We start from the raw sequence: 19032 nt of genomic DNA on the forward strand, positions 1-19032 counted from the left end.
ACACAGATTATTGAATTTAAAATAAGTTGTCTTATTAAACAAAGTGTAATAATAATAAATGTAAGAAATATTTCTTTAAAATCACGTTAGATGGCGCTCTTCAATCACAAATCCTCACAAATGTTAATACACAATAACCGACTGGGATAAGCAAATAAAACTTCGTAGTAAACTTCTCTGACTTCTAAGTTCTTACCTCAGGCCCAGACAAGAATAATTTAATTAGGGACACCAGATATATACCTACATTGACATAGAATCTAAGGGTTAACCGTAATATTTTATGAATCTTATATTTTACGTCACGCGGTTTCACCCGCGTCACTTCGCTCCTGTTGGTCTTAGCGTAATGATATATATATAATAGCCTTCCTCGATAAATGGGCTATCTAAAACCGAAAGAATTTTTCAAATCGAACCCCCCCTAGACAAGTGGCTTTCTATTAGCGTAAAGTTTGATAGAATAGATTATGAATGTATGAGATTGACATAAGTTGTAGATAAACGTATCTGTTCCTGAGATTAGCGCGATCAAACAAATAAAAGGTGATTAAGTACTTTTTGACAAAAATAAGTAAACCTATTGTCTATTTACCTATAATTTCATTATCAGTCATAGAATTATCTCTCCGACTCCATAATAATAATTATAAGTATAAAATTCTCGTGTCACAATGGTTGGTGTCTATTCAATAGACTCTATTAGTCTATTGGGTAGTTCTGAGAATCAGCGAAGGTCTATTTTTTATAAACTGTTTTATAATCTATATTAAGTTTAGATACAAATTGTTGTAAGTTCTAATATTTTGTTTTAATTTTAACGATTATCTAGTTAGGAATTTGTAAATCAAATCGTCTCGCTGTCTTTAAAAAATCAACTAGAAATTAAGTTTTTCAATATAAATATTAGGTACCGATTATACAATGATCGTATGGTAATTAAAAATTAAAAGCCTTAATAAAGGTTCAAATGTTTCAGTTTCAGCCAAAAGCAAATAGAGTATGTACGATTCAAGCAAAACGAACGACAGCTATTTACCACTTTTGTTGCAAATGCAAACATTGAGAAGGTCACGTCTTTTAGAAGTTAAAAGCCGGATTTTCTTAATGAGAGCTTTTATGTTCAAACGCTGATTGTAGTTTTATCGTACAAAAGTTTTTTTGAATTCTTATATTCCGGCATTTTTCTAATATGAGTACCTGATAGATCACGGCTTCTGTATATGTAGATTCAATCCAATTCTAGACAGAAGATACGAAAAGTAGGTATGTACATTGAATTTATATTTTTGGTTTTATGGCATTCAATAAATTCGATCGCTCGGGCGGGTCACGAGTGGCTGAGTTGGTGAGGCATCCGCCCCGGAATGGCGGGAAGGATGCGGGTTCGAGTCCCGCCTCGTGATCGAATTTTTTCTATTCTTTATAAATTTATAGGTATGTAGGTACATTACCTAGTTACAAATAACTTAAAAAAATAAATAATAAAATCAAAATTTCTTTGTTTGTAAATAAATTAAGTTACCTATTGTTAATGTTTCTTGTTATTATTTTATAAATATCTATAACTAGCTTTCCGCCCGCGGCTTCGCCCGCGTTTTCAAAGAAAAGCCCGTTCCCGTAGGATTTCCGGGATAAAAACTATCCTATGTCCTTTCTCGGGTTTCAAAATATCTCTATACCAAATTTCATGCAAATTGGTTCAGTAGTTATGGCGTGATTGAGTAACAGACAGACAGACAGACAGAGTTACTTTCGCATTTATAATATTAGTATGGATTATTAAATTTCTTATCATTGGATACCTTACGTAGGTATCCATTATCCAATGATAAGAAATACTAAGTAAGTAAAACAAAGTTATGATAGTTGAATGCCCCAGTGTTCATTAGTGTATTTTTATGGCAGTATTTAAATAATATCCATCTAGATTTTAATCATTTATTTTAATTTTAATCATTTTATACGCAAAAAAACAGCGTTTACATTTGTTAGAGTGCGGCGCAGACGCAACAGTATCTTGATGGTAATTTCGGAGAGATATACTTATGTCATCTTTCATGGGACATTTTGTGCGTAAACTTGTCCATTCAAAGCGACAGGTTTACGCATAGGGTGCCCCGTGAACTGATGATAGTACTCTAATATTTACCTACTAACATTAGCTTTTAAGTCACGTACGAACATTAACGGATCTATGTCATCTAATTGTTTAAATAAATAAAATATAAATAACTATTTCATATTAGTATTAAGTACCTACGTTTCGTGGTTAAAAAATAAATAAATTTCTGTCTCAGAATTTCTTAAATTCAAAACAAAAACGTATTTGAAGGAACTCATATAGAGCATCGGGTATAGAGAAGTATAGATTCTGCTGTATGTAGGCACCACCTAAGGCTAAGGGCCTCATAAAAATAATATTCTTTATTACTTGGTAGACCGCATAGTGAAGGAATTTGATTTTTTAAATTCACAATTTAGATAGGTATTCATTTCAACCTGGACTGCGAGCAGTTTGAATGAATGTGGATGATTCCTTAATAATTTAAAATGTTTTAGTTAACACGAAGTGGGAACGCGTTCACGGCGTTTATGAGGGGGTGAGGTATGAAGTACGGCGGGAGCATGCGCGGGGCAACCGTCTTCCCCCGCGCTTGTTGTTCGCGGACCTATAGTATGAATAGAAATACTGATAAGGATCACTGTACACTTGAACGGTTATCGGTATTGTCTTTATGGATACCACTTTATTTTTCAACAGTATAAGTTGACTAAAAATATGTCTACGTGCATTTGACTCGGTATGGGTAATACTATGCATCGATAACAATTAAGGGTCAACGTTCACTTGACTGGATATCGATGATATCGGTATTGTTGTGTATGGATACTCATTTACGGGTAATGTACATTTGACCGGGTATCAGTTAAAGTACCAGGAAAACATTTAAAAACTGTATAATATTTTGAATTAAATCTGTTTATTTATTGACTATTACGCGAAACAAAGTTATTCGGGTCAGCTAGATTATTATATTTTTTATATTTTGTAAGTATTGATATCGGTATTTTCCTGTATTGATGCCAATACTGAAACAGTAACTTACTTACTAGTAACACAGTAAAGTTCGTACCATCCTAAAATAATAGTATGTATTAATTAGACAGATTTCCCAACCACTTTTTTTTTTCTGTAAATGAAAAAGGTTGAATAAAGGGATAAGAATGGAATGAAATCAATAAATCTTTCTCAACTGCAGAAGGAATTGTATTTGTTGAGAATCTCCAAGCAACTCTCCGAGGTCTAAACAATGAGTAGAGATGAAAGGAAGGGAGGGGGTAATGTTTATTGCGGTGTAAGAAATAAAAATTCTGTCAGTTTACTGCAGTTTAATGCAGTTTAATAAATAATAAACTGAACAAAAAAAATCATAATTAAAAATAATACATAGGAGTCAGTTCCATTGATGTACATTGGTCAAGTGAAAATTGAGTTCTGCAATATAAGTATATACTATTATATCTTTAAAAAGCACGTTGGTCATAATTAGTTACTCCCTTATGATTTGATAAATGAATTCCTTACGCTGATAACGTAGATGGCACTTGAACAGGACTCACTGACGCAATTCTGTTATATTTGTTTGTCCAACCAATGCTCGTAATGTGTAAAATAGTAAGTCTTCTATATTATTTTAATCTATCAAATATACCTCCAAATATGTATTCAAATCACACTAAAAAAATATTCAGGTTAGGTAGGTACCCTTATTATCGTTCCCAATAATATTAATAAAAATTATACCGATAGAAGTCAATGCCGACACCCGGTGTACGGTGACCCTTATTAGCATTCATATTCATAGGTACTAAGAAAACAATAAATTGTATCGATAAAATATAATATATCGATAATATATAAAAAATGGCTAATAACTCTAAAATCTAAAAATAAGTATATGTAGTTTTACTAACACTAGAATAAGTACTACTAACAATATATGGGCAATGCTGCCTGATATAAATAAAGAAATAAATAAATAAAAATAAATAAAATAATAAAAAAAAGCTTCTATTTTAGAAAAACCCTCTGTACTACCATATGGGATTTGACGTACAGTTTATGAAAATATAGATTTTATACCTGTTCTTCCCTTACAATCGCCGTAAAATTGTAAAAATGTAACAAATTCACGATTTTTAACGATTTTCAGGATTTTTTTCTATCGAGGCAAATTACTCTAATCGTGTTTCCACGTGTATGACAATACAAGGCATATCTTCATCTTTACGATGGTAGGAATATCATTCCATAGAATTAAGAGTTTGATACCAAAAAACTGTTTCAAAGACACCTCTGTCGCCATATTTTACGCTTCTTAACTTACCACTTGAAGGCAATCTCAGCATAATATTATGAAGGTAAAAAGAAAAATTATATCGGGTGGTACGTAGGTACATCATTTGTATGTTTTAATAACTATAAATGACAATGACTTTGAATTTAGAACAGCAATTATCTGTATAAACAAAGGAATTACTTTTAAGAGACGGAATATCTCTATTAAATATAATACCTTCAATTCGAACCAACCGAAATAATTATTAGATAAGTACCTATATTATTTCGCTCTTCGTCTGTGGATATTTTCATAAATTGTGTTTTCATTATATTTTACCGACTTCAAAAAAAAGGAGGAGGTTATCAATTCGGCCAGTATATTTTTTATTATGTAACTAATATTATTTTTCAAGTTTATAGTTTTTCCAAATAAGCAGAATGTTAGGTAGGCAAATCCGTAATGATTGCTATATTAGTTTACAATATATTCTTTTTAACCAGCAGTAGATAGCTAATAGTAATTATTACGTTATGATTAATTACAAGATTCTGTACATAAAGTATTTAATCTATGACTACAGCTGTATATAGCAAGCAGCTGTTTGTATTGATTTTTACGTCACCTTTTTTAAGAGTTATGTCGTTAATAAATATTTGATTTGGAACCTAAAATCACAATAAAATAATACGACTTATTTTTTTGAGAATTGTATATAGTTTTTCAAAAATACTTCTTATTATTACAATACTTAATCCCATAAAATTTATTTATTTCTCGATATTATAAACTAATAGGTATAGCAATCATTACGTATTGCTTTATCCACGCCATTGAATAAATTCATGCGATTAAAGTTTCTATCAAGTTTATTAGCGACTTTGTCGAAAACATTGATAATGAAATCTTCACTGTAATATACGACCAGTTATCAATGTTTTTTGAGACCGGAGTTCATATAAAGCCGTGAATCTCGCAATTCATTCAGTTGGGCCTGCACAAAGCCCGCGTTAGTACGACTCCAGCACCCAGAAGGTAAGGTATCATAAATATGTAACGATCTTCAAGACAGTATCGGAAATTAAACATGATATAATAATAAAATATAATTTATAAATCCAATGGGATAAAACTAGAAGATAATACCAATTTATAAGAACATACTCTATTTATAAATTTATATACTCTATTTATTCAATATTAAATAGTTAATTAAATTAATACTTTTGTATAGGACATTGAAAAAAAGACAACATGGCCACACAAAAGTTCGCTGGTCCCTCTCCTTACACCCTGCAACCTACTTACCCAGAGGTTGATTTCTTATATACCGAGTAAGTGTTAATTGTATTTATTGTAATGTTGATTTTAGTCTCATTATCTTAATAATAATAAAACATTATTTAATTTCGTCTCTTTATCAGGTACCTTAAAAATGTAGCTGCTGATGTCAAAGCTAAGGAAAAGAAGGCTCCCGTCGTAGCAGCTATTTTTGGACTTGGTCGCGCAGGTTCTATCCATATGGCCACTATTAACCGCAACCCACGAATTATTATCAAATATATTGTTGATGACCGTAAAGATAAATTCGACGAATTGAGGAAATACTGGTCGCTCAGTGATGATATTGTTTTCCTGACACCTAAAGATAGCGACAAAGTGTACAATGACAAAGCGTAAGTTCACCAAAATATAGAAACTATTAAGGATTCAGTTATGAAATCCGTTTAAAAAATACATTTTTATCTTCCAACACAACTTAATTTTTTTGAAAATTTTCAGTGTTAACACAGTGTTCATCTTCACACCCACCACCACACATCACAACATTGTTGTGAACTCAATTGCAAACAACAAAGATGTTTTCTGTGAAAAACCTATTGCTGAAACCAGTGAAGAAACTAGGAAATGCTATGAAGCCGCAAAGGCCAAAGGTCGTGTCCTATTCGCCGCTTTCATGCGTCGTTTCGACCCGGCATACAGGGATCTTAAAAACAAGATTAGGAATGGTGACTTAGGACATGTGCAAATCGTAAAGGGCACAACTAGAGATTCACCTCTTCCTCCCATCGAATATCTCAAAACTTCAGGTAGTAAATCTTTCATAATTAAGCAAAATTATTTTTTAATGATTTATAATTTGAGCTCTATTTTATAATGTATTATTTTATTTGATTAAACAATTACTTTTTAGGTGGTGTGTTCTTTGATTGTTTGGTTCACGACTTCGATATGTTCTGCTGGCTGCTGGGAGAAGTGCCCACTCGCGTGCAAGTATCTGCTTCCGCTCTGATGCCTGAAATTAAAGCTATCAATGACTTTGACACGATTGCCACAATCCTTACCTTCCCATCTGGAGCAGTCGGTCTTTTAGATAACAGCAGATACAGCGCTTATGGTATCGACCAGCGTCTCGAAGTTTTTGGAAACAAAGGTAAATTAAAACCGATGTTTTCGCATTATATATATTTTTCAACTAATTACTAATATACTTATCAAATTGTTTCCATAGGTATGATCAAGGTTGACAACCAAGTACCTGCGCATTCGACCGAATATGTTATTAAGCAAGAAGGTGTCAAGAAGAACCCTATCTACTACTCATTCCCCTCCCGTTACAAGTTGGCGTACCAACGTGAATTGGAATATTTCTTGGATGTTGTTCAATGTAAGTAATTTTAACAAGCAAGCATTTTGTTAATATTATTTTATTGTAGGATCTATAAGACGTAATAATATATGTATTAACATTTGTTTACTTTCAGACGGAGCCCCTATTGATGTGAACAGCTGGCAAGTGTTGGCCGTGAGCAAGGTCGTAGCTGCGGCCGCGGAGAGCGCGCGCACTGGCGAGACTGTATACATCGACTGGAGTAAAGATGAAATCCCCGCGGAATACTCGTAAATCTAAGACCTAGGCATTTCTGTGAAACTATGAATTCGTTATCCGACTAAGTTTAAATAAATGTATTTTATACAAATGTCTTGTTTTGTTTTATAGACCTAGGTACTTACATATTTTACCTGTGTATATTTTTGCCAATATGTGTAGATTTAATATGACAGATTCAAGATAAAAATAGAATGAAACGAAATATCAATTACAAGCTTAAATTTCGATCAAGAGTTCAAATAATAAACTGTTTCGTCAAATTATTCAATATGTTCATTGTAATGAAGCTACATACATATTACATACATAGTAGCATTGCTCAGATTAATTGTATTAATAGAATCAAAAATATATGTATTTATGTATGCATTATGGGTAAAACACAATAATGAAAGATCTCGTATCAATTTATAAGAATTATAGTCTTAAGAAGAAACAATACTTTCTAAGGAATTTGGGATAAAAGAGTTTTTACGGGCTCTGATACGGGGCCGAAATTAAACATGAATACTTGCTTTTACCTCTGACGTGGAACATTCCGCTCCAATACATTCACTTTGAACAGGAAAAGTTCGCGGGGATAATCTACCCTATAGCTATATCAATTTTTCTAAATATGTAATAGATATGTTATGAAATCAATTAGGTTGTACAAAAATGAAAGCTGTTCATTTAATTTTTTTTAAACTGACCTCGTGTTTATAACGACTCGTATACTAAATGCTTTAAGTAGAAAACATATAATAACGTATATTTTCATTAATATTCTCTGAATGATTTTTTATAACAAACATACATATAACAATAATTTAAAACACGATTAAAATGTACTCACTAAGTTATACTTAATTTATCATTTCTTTGAAACTGTAAGCAAATAAAACATCAGAGATTCAGATTTCATACAACTCATTCAATAAAGCAACTATTAATATCTGATTGTTGCGTTTTAAAAGCTTGAATGTATGTACATAATTATTTTAAATTGGTACAAATAGATTACCCAGTACCTAGTTCTGTAAGATATTGAGCCCGTAACACAGAACTAGTAACTATAGTTACCCGTAGCTGTGCCCGTAGCCAGTTTAACAGTTTTACACAATTACCCGTAGCTGTGCCCGTAGCCAGTTTAACAGTTTTACACAATACAAACAGAAATAATCATAAAAATTAAAAGTCAGAACGAACAGCTTTTGTAGTCTTTTATTATTTTCATAATTTTTAAATATTGTGTTAAATAATTTATTGGTGAGTATATATGCATACAAATAATAATGTTATATGCAGTAACTATTGTATTTGTTAATTTACAGCTACTTTAAATTAATTTTACGATCTTTATTTCCCTCATAAAACTTTAATAAACCGTTAAAAATGATAATATCGTTCATTAACTAATAATTATTTATAAACATCAATTGTTTAGGAAAAAAACATTGGTTACATAACCAATATCATAAACACTGGTCGCGCTAGTTATAAGATTATTAAATTAACAATCCCTTATCAATGTATAATACTTATTATGCTTATCTTAATAAAAATATTTATTGACATTTAAGATAAAGTTATATAAACAAAGCTATTGTCAGAAAAATATTTTGGCTAATTACTATACGAACTTTTGGTATTGTTGTAATATTTACAGAAATAATAATAAATGCTTATTTACAGTTTTTTATATTTATATTTTTCACAGACAATATAAAATTATATTATTATGATATATATATATATATCATAATATATATATATATATCATAGTGTGTGAAATTATTGGCCGACTTCAAAAAAGGAGGAGGTTCTCAATTTGCCCCATATATTTTCTTGTCTACAGTATCATTTATCCTGATTAGTAAAGGTTTTTCTGTAAATTCAATTTAAATATTCCGAAATACCACTTCAGTAAACTGCCCCTACGTGGGAACAAAATATATATTTTAAACAAGCTGAATCCCGCAGAGTCACTGGTAGCTTCACCCGGATAACAAAATGGAAAATGTGGATATAAAATATCTTTGAAGTTTGGACCTTTCATTAATTATTGAGAAATATATAATATTTAACCTAGATACTGTAAAATCGATTATTTTGGAAAAAAGATATAAAAGAAATGAAATTATTAAATCGAATAAAAGTTTTATAAATACCATACATTTTATTACAATTAATTTACCTAATACAATGTATATGTATAATATGTCATATTATACATATACATACATTAAATATCGAAACAGTTTCAAATGTAGCTTGGTAGGTACGATGTTTTATACTCTATCACGAGCTTTTAGTATGACAGCAAGCCAGCAAATCCTAGTAATTAGGTAAGTATATTTAATTTAAAAATATAAAATATGTAAGATGCAAAAGGGTTTTACATACTCTAAGGGTTTTCCACGATCCAAATACTTGCGACATTAAATTTCCTCAATATTTACCGTACAAAAATAGTAAGTATTTCCATATATTAATCCACACCATAGACATGAGATTAACTTTAATATAATCATTAGGTATATGATCTTTGGAATTCGAAGAAAGTGCATTTGTCTAATTACATAATTAACTCATAATAATTTTACTAATGTTACCATGTCTCTATATTGATCTTGACCCTCGTTATTCGACGTCCACTGATTGGAAGGTTTTATCTAATATTAACTGTCAATTAACAATAAACGCCCCACAAAAGGTTACGGGGGGTCACAGATAATCTTACACTTACGTAAATAAAACATTGTTTATTTCCCAATATGATCGGTCACCATATGTTTTTTTTGATAAAACTATTTGAACCGATATACTTAGGTTGTTACGAAAACGCAACAATTATTTAGACTTAGCGACTAATACTTTTACTTACTTACATTGTTTTTAAAAACATTTTTCAAAAAAAATTACAAAGATATTTAATAAAACAAAACACGTGTAACAATCAAGCAAATTGTTTTGATTGCCTGTAGCATGTGATTCCAGAACAGAAGGCCATTTAAATTAAAATATCATTTTTCATTCAGAACAATTATATTTAAGTTTGTTGTCGGTTCTAAGAATAGATTTAGTTTTTGACTTATATATGTAACCGAGACCATCCGCTAAACACGTAAAAATGTATGTTATGTGCCATCTCATAAATCATAATTTTATTATTTGGCATGGCCAAATTACATTGCTGACCAAGTTGATAATAAATTACATGTTAAAAATACTGTTTTTGTTTTCTTTAAACTAGGAAGGTTTAGAATAAAACAATAATAACTATTTCAACGCAGACAATAGGCACCGAATAGCCCTAAAAGGTGACGCAACTACATATTACATTTCTTACTTCCATGACTTCTTATTCATTGGCCTCAATTACAGGTGTACCTACAGTTTCAATAATATTTATCCACGTTGCGTTTCTAAAAACAATGAACATTATTTAAACATTATTTTAAATCTCTATAAAAATTCTCGTAGGTATATTTCATTCGAAACGATGTTTTTGTAATATAAATACATATTATAATCCCACAATGGAAAGTATATTTGGATAAAAAAATAATAACACTTTTATATCAGAGCGGTATTTGCTCGCATATCATTTTATGACCTCAAGAATTCATGATTTTATTAATCTGTTGGGTTATCTGCTACTATTGAATCGATATAAGGCCGCCAAGTTGATGTTTTAATTTAGTTGGAGCTACAATTAGCTCGCGATCGAAACTCTCCGACAGACAGTAGGTAAGCAAAATATGCTACGAAAACCTTTCTATATCCCCCTTTAGCGAATGTTTAGATAAGAAAAAAGTAAAACTACCACCTGCGAAACAAATTTATTTTCTTAATACATGACGTAAAATAGCAAAAATATGCCTAGAAAAAAATGATATAAATAAAAATCGAGCTTCATTAGTTTACCATATTTTAGTTTTATGGATAAAAATAGATGCATGTACATATATCTACCCAATTAAAAGTTCCAATTATATTTATTACAAGTTTTTTTCTTCAATAGTATTTTTTTGTATTATTTTTCAGGATTAATTAGATACAATGGCTACAAAAAAGTTCTTTGGTGAATCTCCTTATAAGGTAGCTAAGAAAACCCACCCCGAATCCGACTGGCTATTCACAGAGTAAATATTTTTATTCTATTTTTTGTGATCATAAGTACTGCCTTAAACGAATTCAATTATTAATTATCTTGCCTTTTCAGCTTCATCAACAAAGTTAACTTAGTATCTGACAAACCAAAAAACAAGGCACCAGTTGTTGCAGCTATCTTTGGTCTCGGTCGTGCTGGTTCCATTCATCTGTCAAACATCATTCGTAACCCACGTGTCGTCTTGAAATACATTGTGGATGACTGCAAAGACAAATTTGCTGACCTGAAAAAATACTGGAATCTTAGTGATGATGTTGCCTTCCTAACCTCTAAGGAAGCCGACAAAGTGTACAAAGACAAATCGTAAGTCAAAATAAAATCGTAATTTGTACTTAGATATGACAAAAATTAAATTTGACTGAAATGCTTAAAGTTCTATTATGACGTTGTAGAGTTACCGCAGTTTTCATTGGCTCTCCAACATACACACACCACGATATTGTTGTAAACTCCATCGCCAACAACAAAGATGTATTTTGTGAGAAGCCCATTGCGGAAAGCATCGAAGAAACCAAGAAATGCTACGATGCCGCTAAAGCTAAGGGTCGCGTCTTGTATGCGGCTTTCAACAGAAGATTCGATCCCGCCTATAGGAATTTGAAGAACAAGGTCAGGGAAGGAGAAGTTGGACACGTTCAAGTATTGAGGGTTACAGCGAGAGACTCACCCCTACCTTCCATCGAATACTTGAAGAACTCAGGTATCAACACGTTCAATTCTATCAAGAAAAACAATACCTTTGAGCGTTAAATAAAATGGTACTTTGTAAATATATTTGTATATTTTAGGTGGCGTGTTCCATGATTGCCTTGTGCATGACTTTGACATGGCCTGCTGGGTGTTGGGAGAATTACCAAACAAAGTGCAAGCAACAGCCTCAGCCCTTATCCCAGAAATTAAAGCTATTAATGACTTCGACAACGTTGCTTTCCTCCTAAGTTTCCCATCTGGAGCTATCGCTATTGGAGACAACAGCCGGTACTCTGCTTACGGATACGATCAAAGGCTTGAAGTTTTTGGAAACAAAGGTAAACAGTTTTACATTGCATTTATATTTGATTGTATTCATAAGATTTTAATGTAATACTAATTGTAATTGAATAACGACTTTGTTTACAGGTATGATTAAGGTAGACAACGAGAAACCCGCCCACTCAACAGACTTCGTTATTGGACAAGAGGGATATAAAACAAACCCCATCTACTATTCATTCCCATCTCGTTTCAAGGTTTCATATGAACGTGAGGTTGAACACTTCTTAGATGTCATACAATGTGAGTATATTTAATACAGTTTTGTATACAGCCGGGATTTACTTTAAATTTTAAGAACTTAAAATAATTTCTAAATATTAACATTTCGTGTCATAGATGGAGTCGAACAAGATGTAACTAGCTGGCAGACTCTCGCCGTCAGCAAGATCGCTACCGCCGCTGAAGAGAGTGCACGCACCAACAAGGCCGTTGAGATTGACTGGAGCAAGGATGCCATTCCCACTGTATACTCTTAAATTGAAAATTGGCCCCGATCGATGATATTTTTAAATTAAATTCGCAAATAAATATATATATATTTTTTTAATTTTGTGTCCATCATTTCGAATGGTTAAATGAATTTCTTTTATTTTTATCGCCACTTTTTAAATACTTGATAATAAGATTTTGTTTTGACTTTATACTGAACCCTTTAATCAATAATTACTAGCTGCGCTCCGCTCCGCTTCTGTTGGCTTTAGCGTGATGATATATATAGCCTATACTCTATAGCCTTCCTTGATGAATGGGCTATCAAACACCGAAATAATTTTTCAACTCAGGCCGCTTATCTCTTGATATTAGCGCATTCAAAGAAACAAACTTTTCAGCTTTATAATATCAGTAACTATAGATATTGTATGTATCAATTTGAAATATTGTTCCTTGAATATTGTAATCTTGGTAATTTATCAGTAAATAGACTCTACATGATATCAGTGAGTTGCACTCAATACCTGTCTACTATTCGATATCCACTATTCGGTAATTGAACATGTGCAACGTTAATGAAATTTTCTCCACACGCGGGCAGCCGCAACACCAATGTCTATGTCAATATTACTAGAATATTCTACTCAATTAAGTAGTAAGTAAGTGTAGCTTCTTTTATACTGAAATATATTTTTCATGAGTGTGTTTTAACAAATTTTGAAATCTTAATCGAATGTCTGTCTTTAACTCAATTAAGTATATAAGTTAATTGCCTCGAAATATGCCTTGTGATTTAAGAAAGCTAAATAAAATCAAAAAAATTCAACATAAGAAATAATTATCATATTAAATTAAACTTAGTATCTCTATATTTGTTTACTAACTATATAGTTATCTTATTCTAAACCACTGTAATATATGACGAATAATTGTGATTTAGACATTTATTACAATCTGATTTTTGCACATTTGCGGGCGCTAGTGATGTGTCAATTGCTGATATTGTGTTGCCACAATGAACATCGATGAGAATTGAGAACTACGAGCACATTCATGCGGTGCCTCTCGGTCCCATCTCTAGTTCATTTGTGCTCTTTGACACTTTGATCAAGATTCAAGATGAAGGTCTCGTTACTTTTCTATTTTCATGTAGGTAGGTTTTTGGCTAATTCTATAATCTTTGAATTATGTTTTGCGTAGCAATTCGATATGGTTGATAGAGTCTAAATTTATCTAATGTAATGTCTAAAAATAACTAATTTTGACTGGCCGGTTGGCTTGGTTGGTAGTGAACCTGTATATGTATAACTTACATATGTACTAAAAGACTTTAAAGCAAAACAGTACGAAAATTGTTATACAGTTTAACTAAGAAAAACACTGGGACAACCAACGAGCAGTTCATTAACCGCATGATTTGACAAGAACAACGGATTAAAATAAGCCATTAAAAACAAATTATGTTTTCTTACTTCTTCGTCGAACAACACAATTTGTGGTAGAGACCGTCAAAGGGTTTTGGTACGCCTATGTATACCTATAAAAAATTATAAAATATTTTTTTATACCTATCCATAAGTTAAGTATGTATATATGTTGGCCTTTTCTTTCTGAAGTCAGTTGAAAGCGTCTAACTGAACTGAATGTTACATATTACATAAATGTAATAAGAATTAAATTATTAGGTCAAGAATTATATAAAAATAGTATAATTAGACAAATTATAGAGATATTGAAAATTTCATGAACATTGAATGTTGTATAATAATATTTTCTCAATAGGATTTTCATTATGACCGAGGTAGAGGCCGGTTTGCATTAAAGGTTAATCGTTAACATAAAACATGCTAACAATAAAGAACGTTCCACCATTCATGAGGCACGCCGAGTCAGACATCTCGCGTTATTATAGTCGTAAAGTTCGCCCTTTTCTTGCATAATGACATGACGAATTGCGTTCGCGATATTTTTGCTTCTTTATACGATGAGGTCATTATACACTGTTATGATATTAGGAAGGGGGTGAACGTGCTACAGAAGAGTAGGCGCTGTTGTTGTGAACCTTTTCAAAGGTCAAAATTATTCTCATATTTTCAGGCAATATTCGAAACTTTATTGTCAGCCTGTTTTGTCATAACTAAGCGTCGAGTGCAAGCTCCAATGTGTATTTTTTATTTGAAAAAGTGGTGTAAAAATTTAAAACAAATTTCGGTAGCAGAGATAATGGAAAGCGCGAGTTTCGTGTAATAGAGAACGTGCGGTTGGCAAGCTTGGGTGAAAAAGTACAAAAGTTCTGTTGCGTAGACCATAAATACTGCTACGAGCACAAACAGTTGTTTAATGTGTTAAGTCATACTTAGTTGCATGGAAATCCATTCAATTTAAAACCTACCTATTTACTTAAACATAAAAGTGTATACATTTATGCTTATAAATATAAATCACGGTAAAAAAATTACATTCAATAAACTTAATAATAATGTGTCATTTAATATATTTATCGTTATTAAATCCTAAGTATTTGCAAAGACAATTGATATGTTAAAAAGTTTTTAGACAAAAACTCACGGTTAAGATATACGACAAAAGTTTTAACAGAGGAAAATGGCACTCTCTAAAAGTTTTTCTCCTTTCAATTCCGATTCATAATTTTATTCTTCTCAAACTTAAATGCTAGTTAAGTGCTCAAAATAGAGAGTGGCGCATTTATTCGATTTTTATAAATGCAAAATTCAATCACATCTAAAATTTATAGTTTTTAGTGAAAGCGATCATTATTTAATTATTTGTATGTGGCATAAAAGATTTAAATAAAGCTTAAAGAAATTATAAAATCCAGACCATCTAGCAAAATTTTGTAAACTCATTGAGGAAAGTTGCAAAAAAAGCCTTTGAGACAACTAAACTGTAACAAAATTAGATTTTTTGTTCTAAGACTCTTTCACTTTAGTTGGCTCAAATACTTTGAGCTCATTTCATAAATAGCCATCTTTGTATATTCAATTTGATTCAATGAAATTTTATACTGTGATTTAAATGCATAAACATGTGATTGAAACAAAATGCGTTCTCGTGCCTGCATTTATGCTACAATGAAAACAGTCTTCAATAATTTCATAAAAATAAACGAGCAAATCCTCGTCACCGGAGTGGGAGCAGTTCGTGCTTTGAATAAATTTCTTCAAAGGATCGTTTTCAATTTCATGGCTCAATCTTCGGGATCTCAGTGAGAATATGTAAAAGGGCATTTGTCGGTGTCAACACGATATAATGAGCCCACTTTTGCATTAGGTACGTGTTTGCGGACAAATTTTATCGATTATGAGATGGTAACTGCTTGAATACTTACATCAGTGATAAAAATTGATAACAACATAAGAAAAGATTTTATAATTTTATTTAAGCAAATCATAATTTATTTCAAAGATCAAATCAATGTAGACAGAATCAAGTTAATAGTACATGGAAAATAAAGAACACACAGAAAACACAAACACAACAACACACATACAATATTTCAATTTAAACAGCATAAAACACTGCACCAGTGAAGGAAACTTCGTAGACAAACTAGCAGTCGAATAATTTTAGTTTGGCCATTTTCGTCCACTGCCATTACACCGACAATAGATTATTTGTTAATGTATTATTAAATACATATAACTAATTTTTAACCATAATTAATTCATCTGATTCATTATTGTAAATGTCTAATGTATGTATGGGTCTTTGTTATCGACCTAAGGTAATAAATAAATGAATAATTATAGGGTTAACGCATCGTAGATTATATCTATGTTAATAGATTTAAATCAGGCATAAACAGTTCTCACAATAATTAATTTTTACTTCAATACTAAATCAAAATCTGAATGCACCAACACTTAATAGAGTATTTATAAGAAATGAGACGAACTACAATTTCACTGCTCAGCGTTCAGCAATTATAGGTATTATAAATGAAAATATAATATGAAAGATTTGTCAAACGACACGTTTTCACTGAAAGTTTCCAACTCTGGAATCTTAATTACCGCCAACGGCTGAATACAATATGAATGGTTTCATCGCTAGTTAACTCCTTTACCTGCCTTTGAGATTAATTGGTACTCCAATTATTTTATTTCAAAATTACAATTTTATTCTGTTTGTGCATAATTCTAAATTAAATTTCTCAACTTTTTTTATAAAATGACAAAAATCATGTGAACAGAAAATAAAGGTAAATTATTAAGATGGTAAAAAAAAAATTTTCGGCACAGTTACTCGAGGTTCTGTTATAAAATCTGTAGGTAATCAAAATTGTTATGGGTGAAAATAACTTAAATACATATCTCACTGTATGAAAAAAAAACCTATTTCTTGAAATAAACAATTATTTCAAGAAATCCAAAACAATAAACATATTTTACATTTTCTTTGACAAATCGTCGCACTTATGGATCGCAATAATTACAGATTTGCACATTATACTGAAATGAATTAAATTAAATATTCACTTGAAGAGGCAATTGAACAAGGGATAAACCATTACATTGTTTATATCAAACATTAACGAGTTCGGGGAATAGAGCCTATGCCTTGAGACCTCTGTATTATTCCAGTTTGCTTGCCCCATTATTATACTTACCTTATCTTTTCCCTACATTCATCGAATAGTGTGATTTAATATCGTATTTAACTTTGAAGGAATTTAAAACAAAACATATGGAACAAACATACTTACCTTTTTGGAACCTTACGGAATGTAATGGAATATGCTTTATTTAAGACTGAAGACAAATTACTGTTGCAACTTGCAGTGAGAATTATATAAATTAGATAATTGTTACATTTTCAAAATAATTAATTTATACAAAAATACATACTACGAAATAATTGGGTTATCTTTGTCTATAACAATGTATAAAGCCATCAATATCAAACGATATCTCGAATTTGAAACCTTTATATTATGTTATTCAAGATGCTATTTTTCATTATTATTTGCGTTACTACGTAAGCTGTGTTTGGAAAACTTACAGTGCGCGAGGTATATGAATATAATAATAATATTTTAAATTTCTTTGAGCTACTTCCATTCGTCTGAAAACTTTATGTGCACATAGTGTGCATAGTGTGGGAATATATTTATTGAACCCAGTGTTCATATTAGGCAGGCCGTCTTATTTTTAGTATAACAGAATGTTGTTAACGCTGCATTGAAGTATCTAATTAGAATTATTAGATGGATGGGGATATTACCTCCACGATTTGATTCCGATGTTGCATAGGACCAAATGAGGCGGTTATTGATGAAATGAAGGTCACAGGGACGGAATCAAGAATGAAATAAGCTTTGAAGAACGAATATCACAGTGACTAGAAAGGGGCCGTTGTTGATGAAGCTGTGTTCGACACAGTGATGGGGTGGGGTGAGATTGCGACCCTTCTGATTACACAATGTTGGCTTTCATCCCTTGTGCAAGTCGCGCTCCGGAAATCTTTTGTGATTCAACTTCGGTTATTGTGGTACGGCATACTAATATGAGGTAGGTAACACCGCTGAAATATTTGTTGAGTGAAAACCGCGGGCCAGCCGCCTCCAACAATGATGAATAACATCAACCGATCCTTTGAAACAATTTAATATAGACTCTTTTTTTCTTGGAATAAATCGCTGGCAACACCTTTTTAATTTTAATAAATAATGTATCGGAAACATGAAAATCTTGAAAACAACGACAGGAGATAAAAGCACGCTATAATCTGTAGGTATATATTTGTTCCATTATCTATTTGTTAATAATATTTTTTTAACTTACAGACATTGTATATTCTCTCGACTGATAGAACAGATTTATAATTTATCAACTTTTATGACAAAATCTAAACGCGCGAAGCTTGTGCTGCGAGAGACCAACAGAGATTTGAAAAAGGTCGCATTTCGGGCGCGAGATTTGTACCAGTATGTTAGTGAATCTCTCAGAGCGTGTTTCTCTTCAGATAAGAATACGTAAGAGCATAAAAATAAAAGTTCACATTGAAGGAATAGGGAAAATGTCGCGGAATAATATTTGGGATTCTCGTTTTATTTGACTGCAGACCCTCAGCGAATGGAGACAGAGATTTCCCGAGATGGCCCTATCAAACATTTATAGAGTACCTACATAAAAGGACAACACTTAAGAACA

The 19032-nt window shown here is 31.6% G+C and overlaps 2 protein-coding genes across 2 annotated transcripts; both read left to right on the top strand.

Moving 5' to 3' along the window:
- Nucleotides 1-5307: 5307 nt before the first annotated feature.
- On the top strand, nucleotides 5308-7324 carry LOC123692093 (uncharacterized oxidoreductase YrbE-like). Its single transcript, XM_045636737.1, has 7 exons — nucleotides 5308-5378; nucleotides 5578-5677; nucleotides 5768-6019; nucleotides 6126-6433; nucleotides 6538-6777; nucleotides 6856-7011; nucleotides 7109-7324. The coding sequence occupies exons 2-7, from the start codon at nucleotides 5598-5600 to the stop codon at nucleotides 7246-7248; spliced, it is 1176 nt and encodes a 391-aa protein (XP_045492693.1). The 5' UTR covers nucleotides 5308-5378; nucleotides 5578-5597; the 3' UTR covers nucleotides 7249-7324.
- A 3581-nt stretch (nucleotides 7325-10905) lies between these two features.
- Nucleotides 10906-12978, top strand: LOC123692046 (uncharacterized oxidoreductase YrbE-like). The gene is made up of 7 exons (XM_045636667.1): nucleotides 10906-10968; nucleotides 11266-11363; nucleotides 11444-11695; nucleotides 11785-12092; nucleotides 12181-12420; nucleotides 12512-12667; nucleotides 12764-12978. Exons 2-7 carry the CDS (start codon nucleotides 11281-11283, stop codon nucleotides 12901-12903), a joined length of 1179 nt encoding a protein of 392 aa, XP_045492623.1. The 5' UTR covers nucleotides 10906-10968; nucleotides 11266-11280; the 3' UTR covers nucleotides 12904-12978.
- The last annotated feature ends 6054 nt before the right edge of the window (nucleotides 12979-19032 follow it).

Source organism: Colias croceus, chromosome 5 (assembly GCF_905220415.1).
Source record: "Colias croceus chromosome 5, ilColCroc2.1".
Taxonomy (NCBI): Eukaryota; Metazoa; Arthropoda; class Insecta; order Lepidoptera; family Pieridae; genus Colias; species Colias croceus.

Coding starts and splice junctions, on each gene's coding strand:
- LOC123692093 (XM_045636737.1), top strand. CDS start 5,598: ATGGCCACACAAAAGTTCGCTGGTCCCTCTCCTTACACCCTGCAACCT. Junction 5,678..5,767: donor GTTGATTTCTTATATACCGA/GTAAGTGTTAAT, acceptor TCTCTTTATCAG/GTACCTTAAAAATGTAGCTG. Junction 6,778..6,855: donor CGAAGTTTTTGGAAACAAAG/GTAAATTAAAAC, acceptor TTGTTTCCATAG/GTATGATCAAGGTTGACAAC.
- LOC123692046 (XM_045636667.1), top strand. CDS start 11,281: ATGGCTACAAAAAAGTTCTTTGGTGAATCTCCTTATAAGGTAGCTAAG. Junction 11,696..11,784: donor AAAGTGTACAAAGACAAATC/GTAAGTCAAAAT, acceptor ATGACGTTGTAG/AGTTACCGCAGTTTTCATTG. Junction 12,421..12,511: donor TGAAGTTTTTGGAAACAAAG/GTAAACAGTTTT, acceptor CTTTGTTTACAG/GTATGATTAAGGTAGACAAC.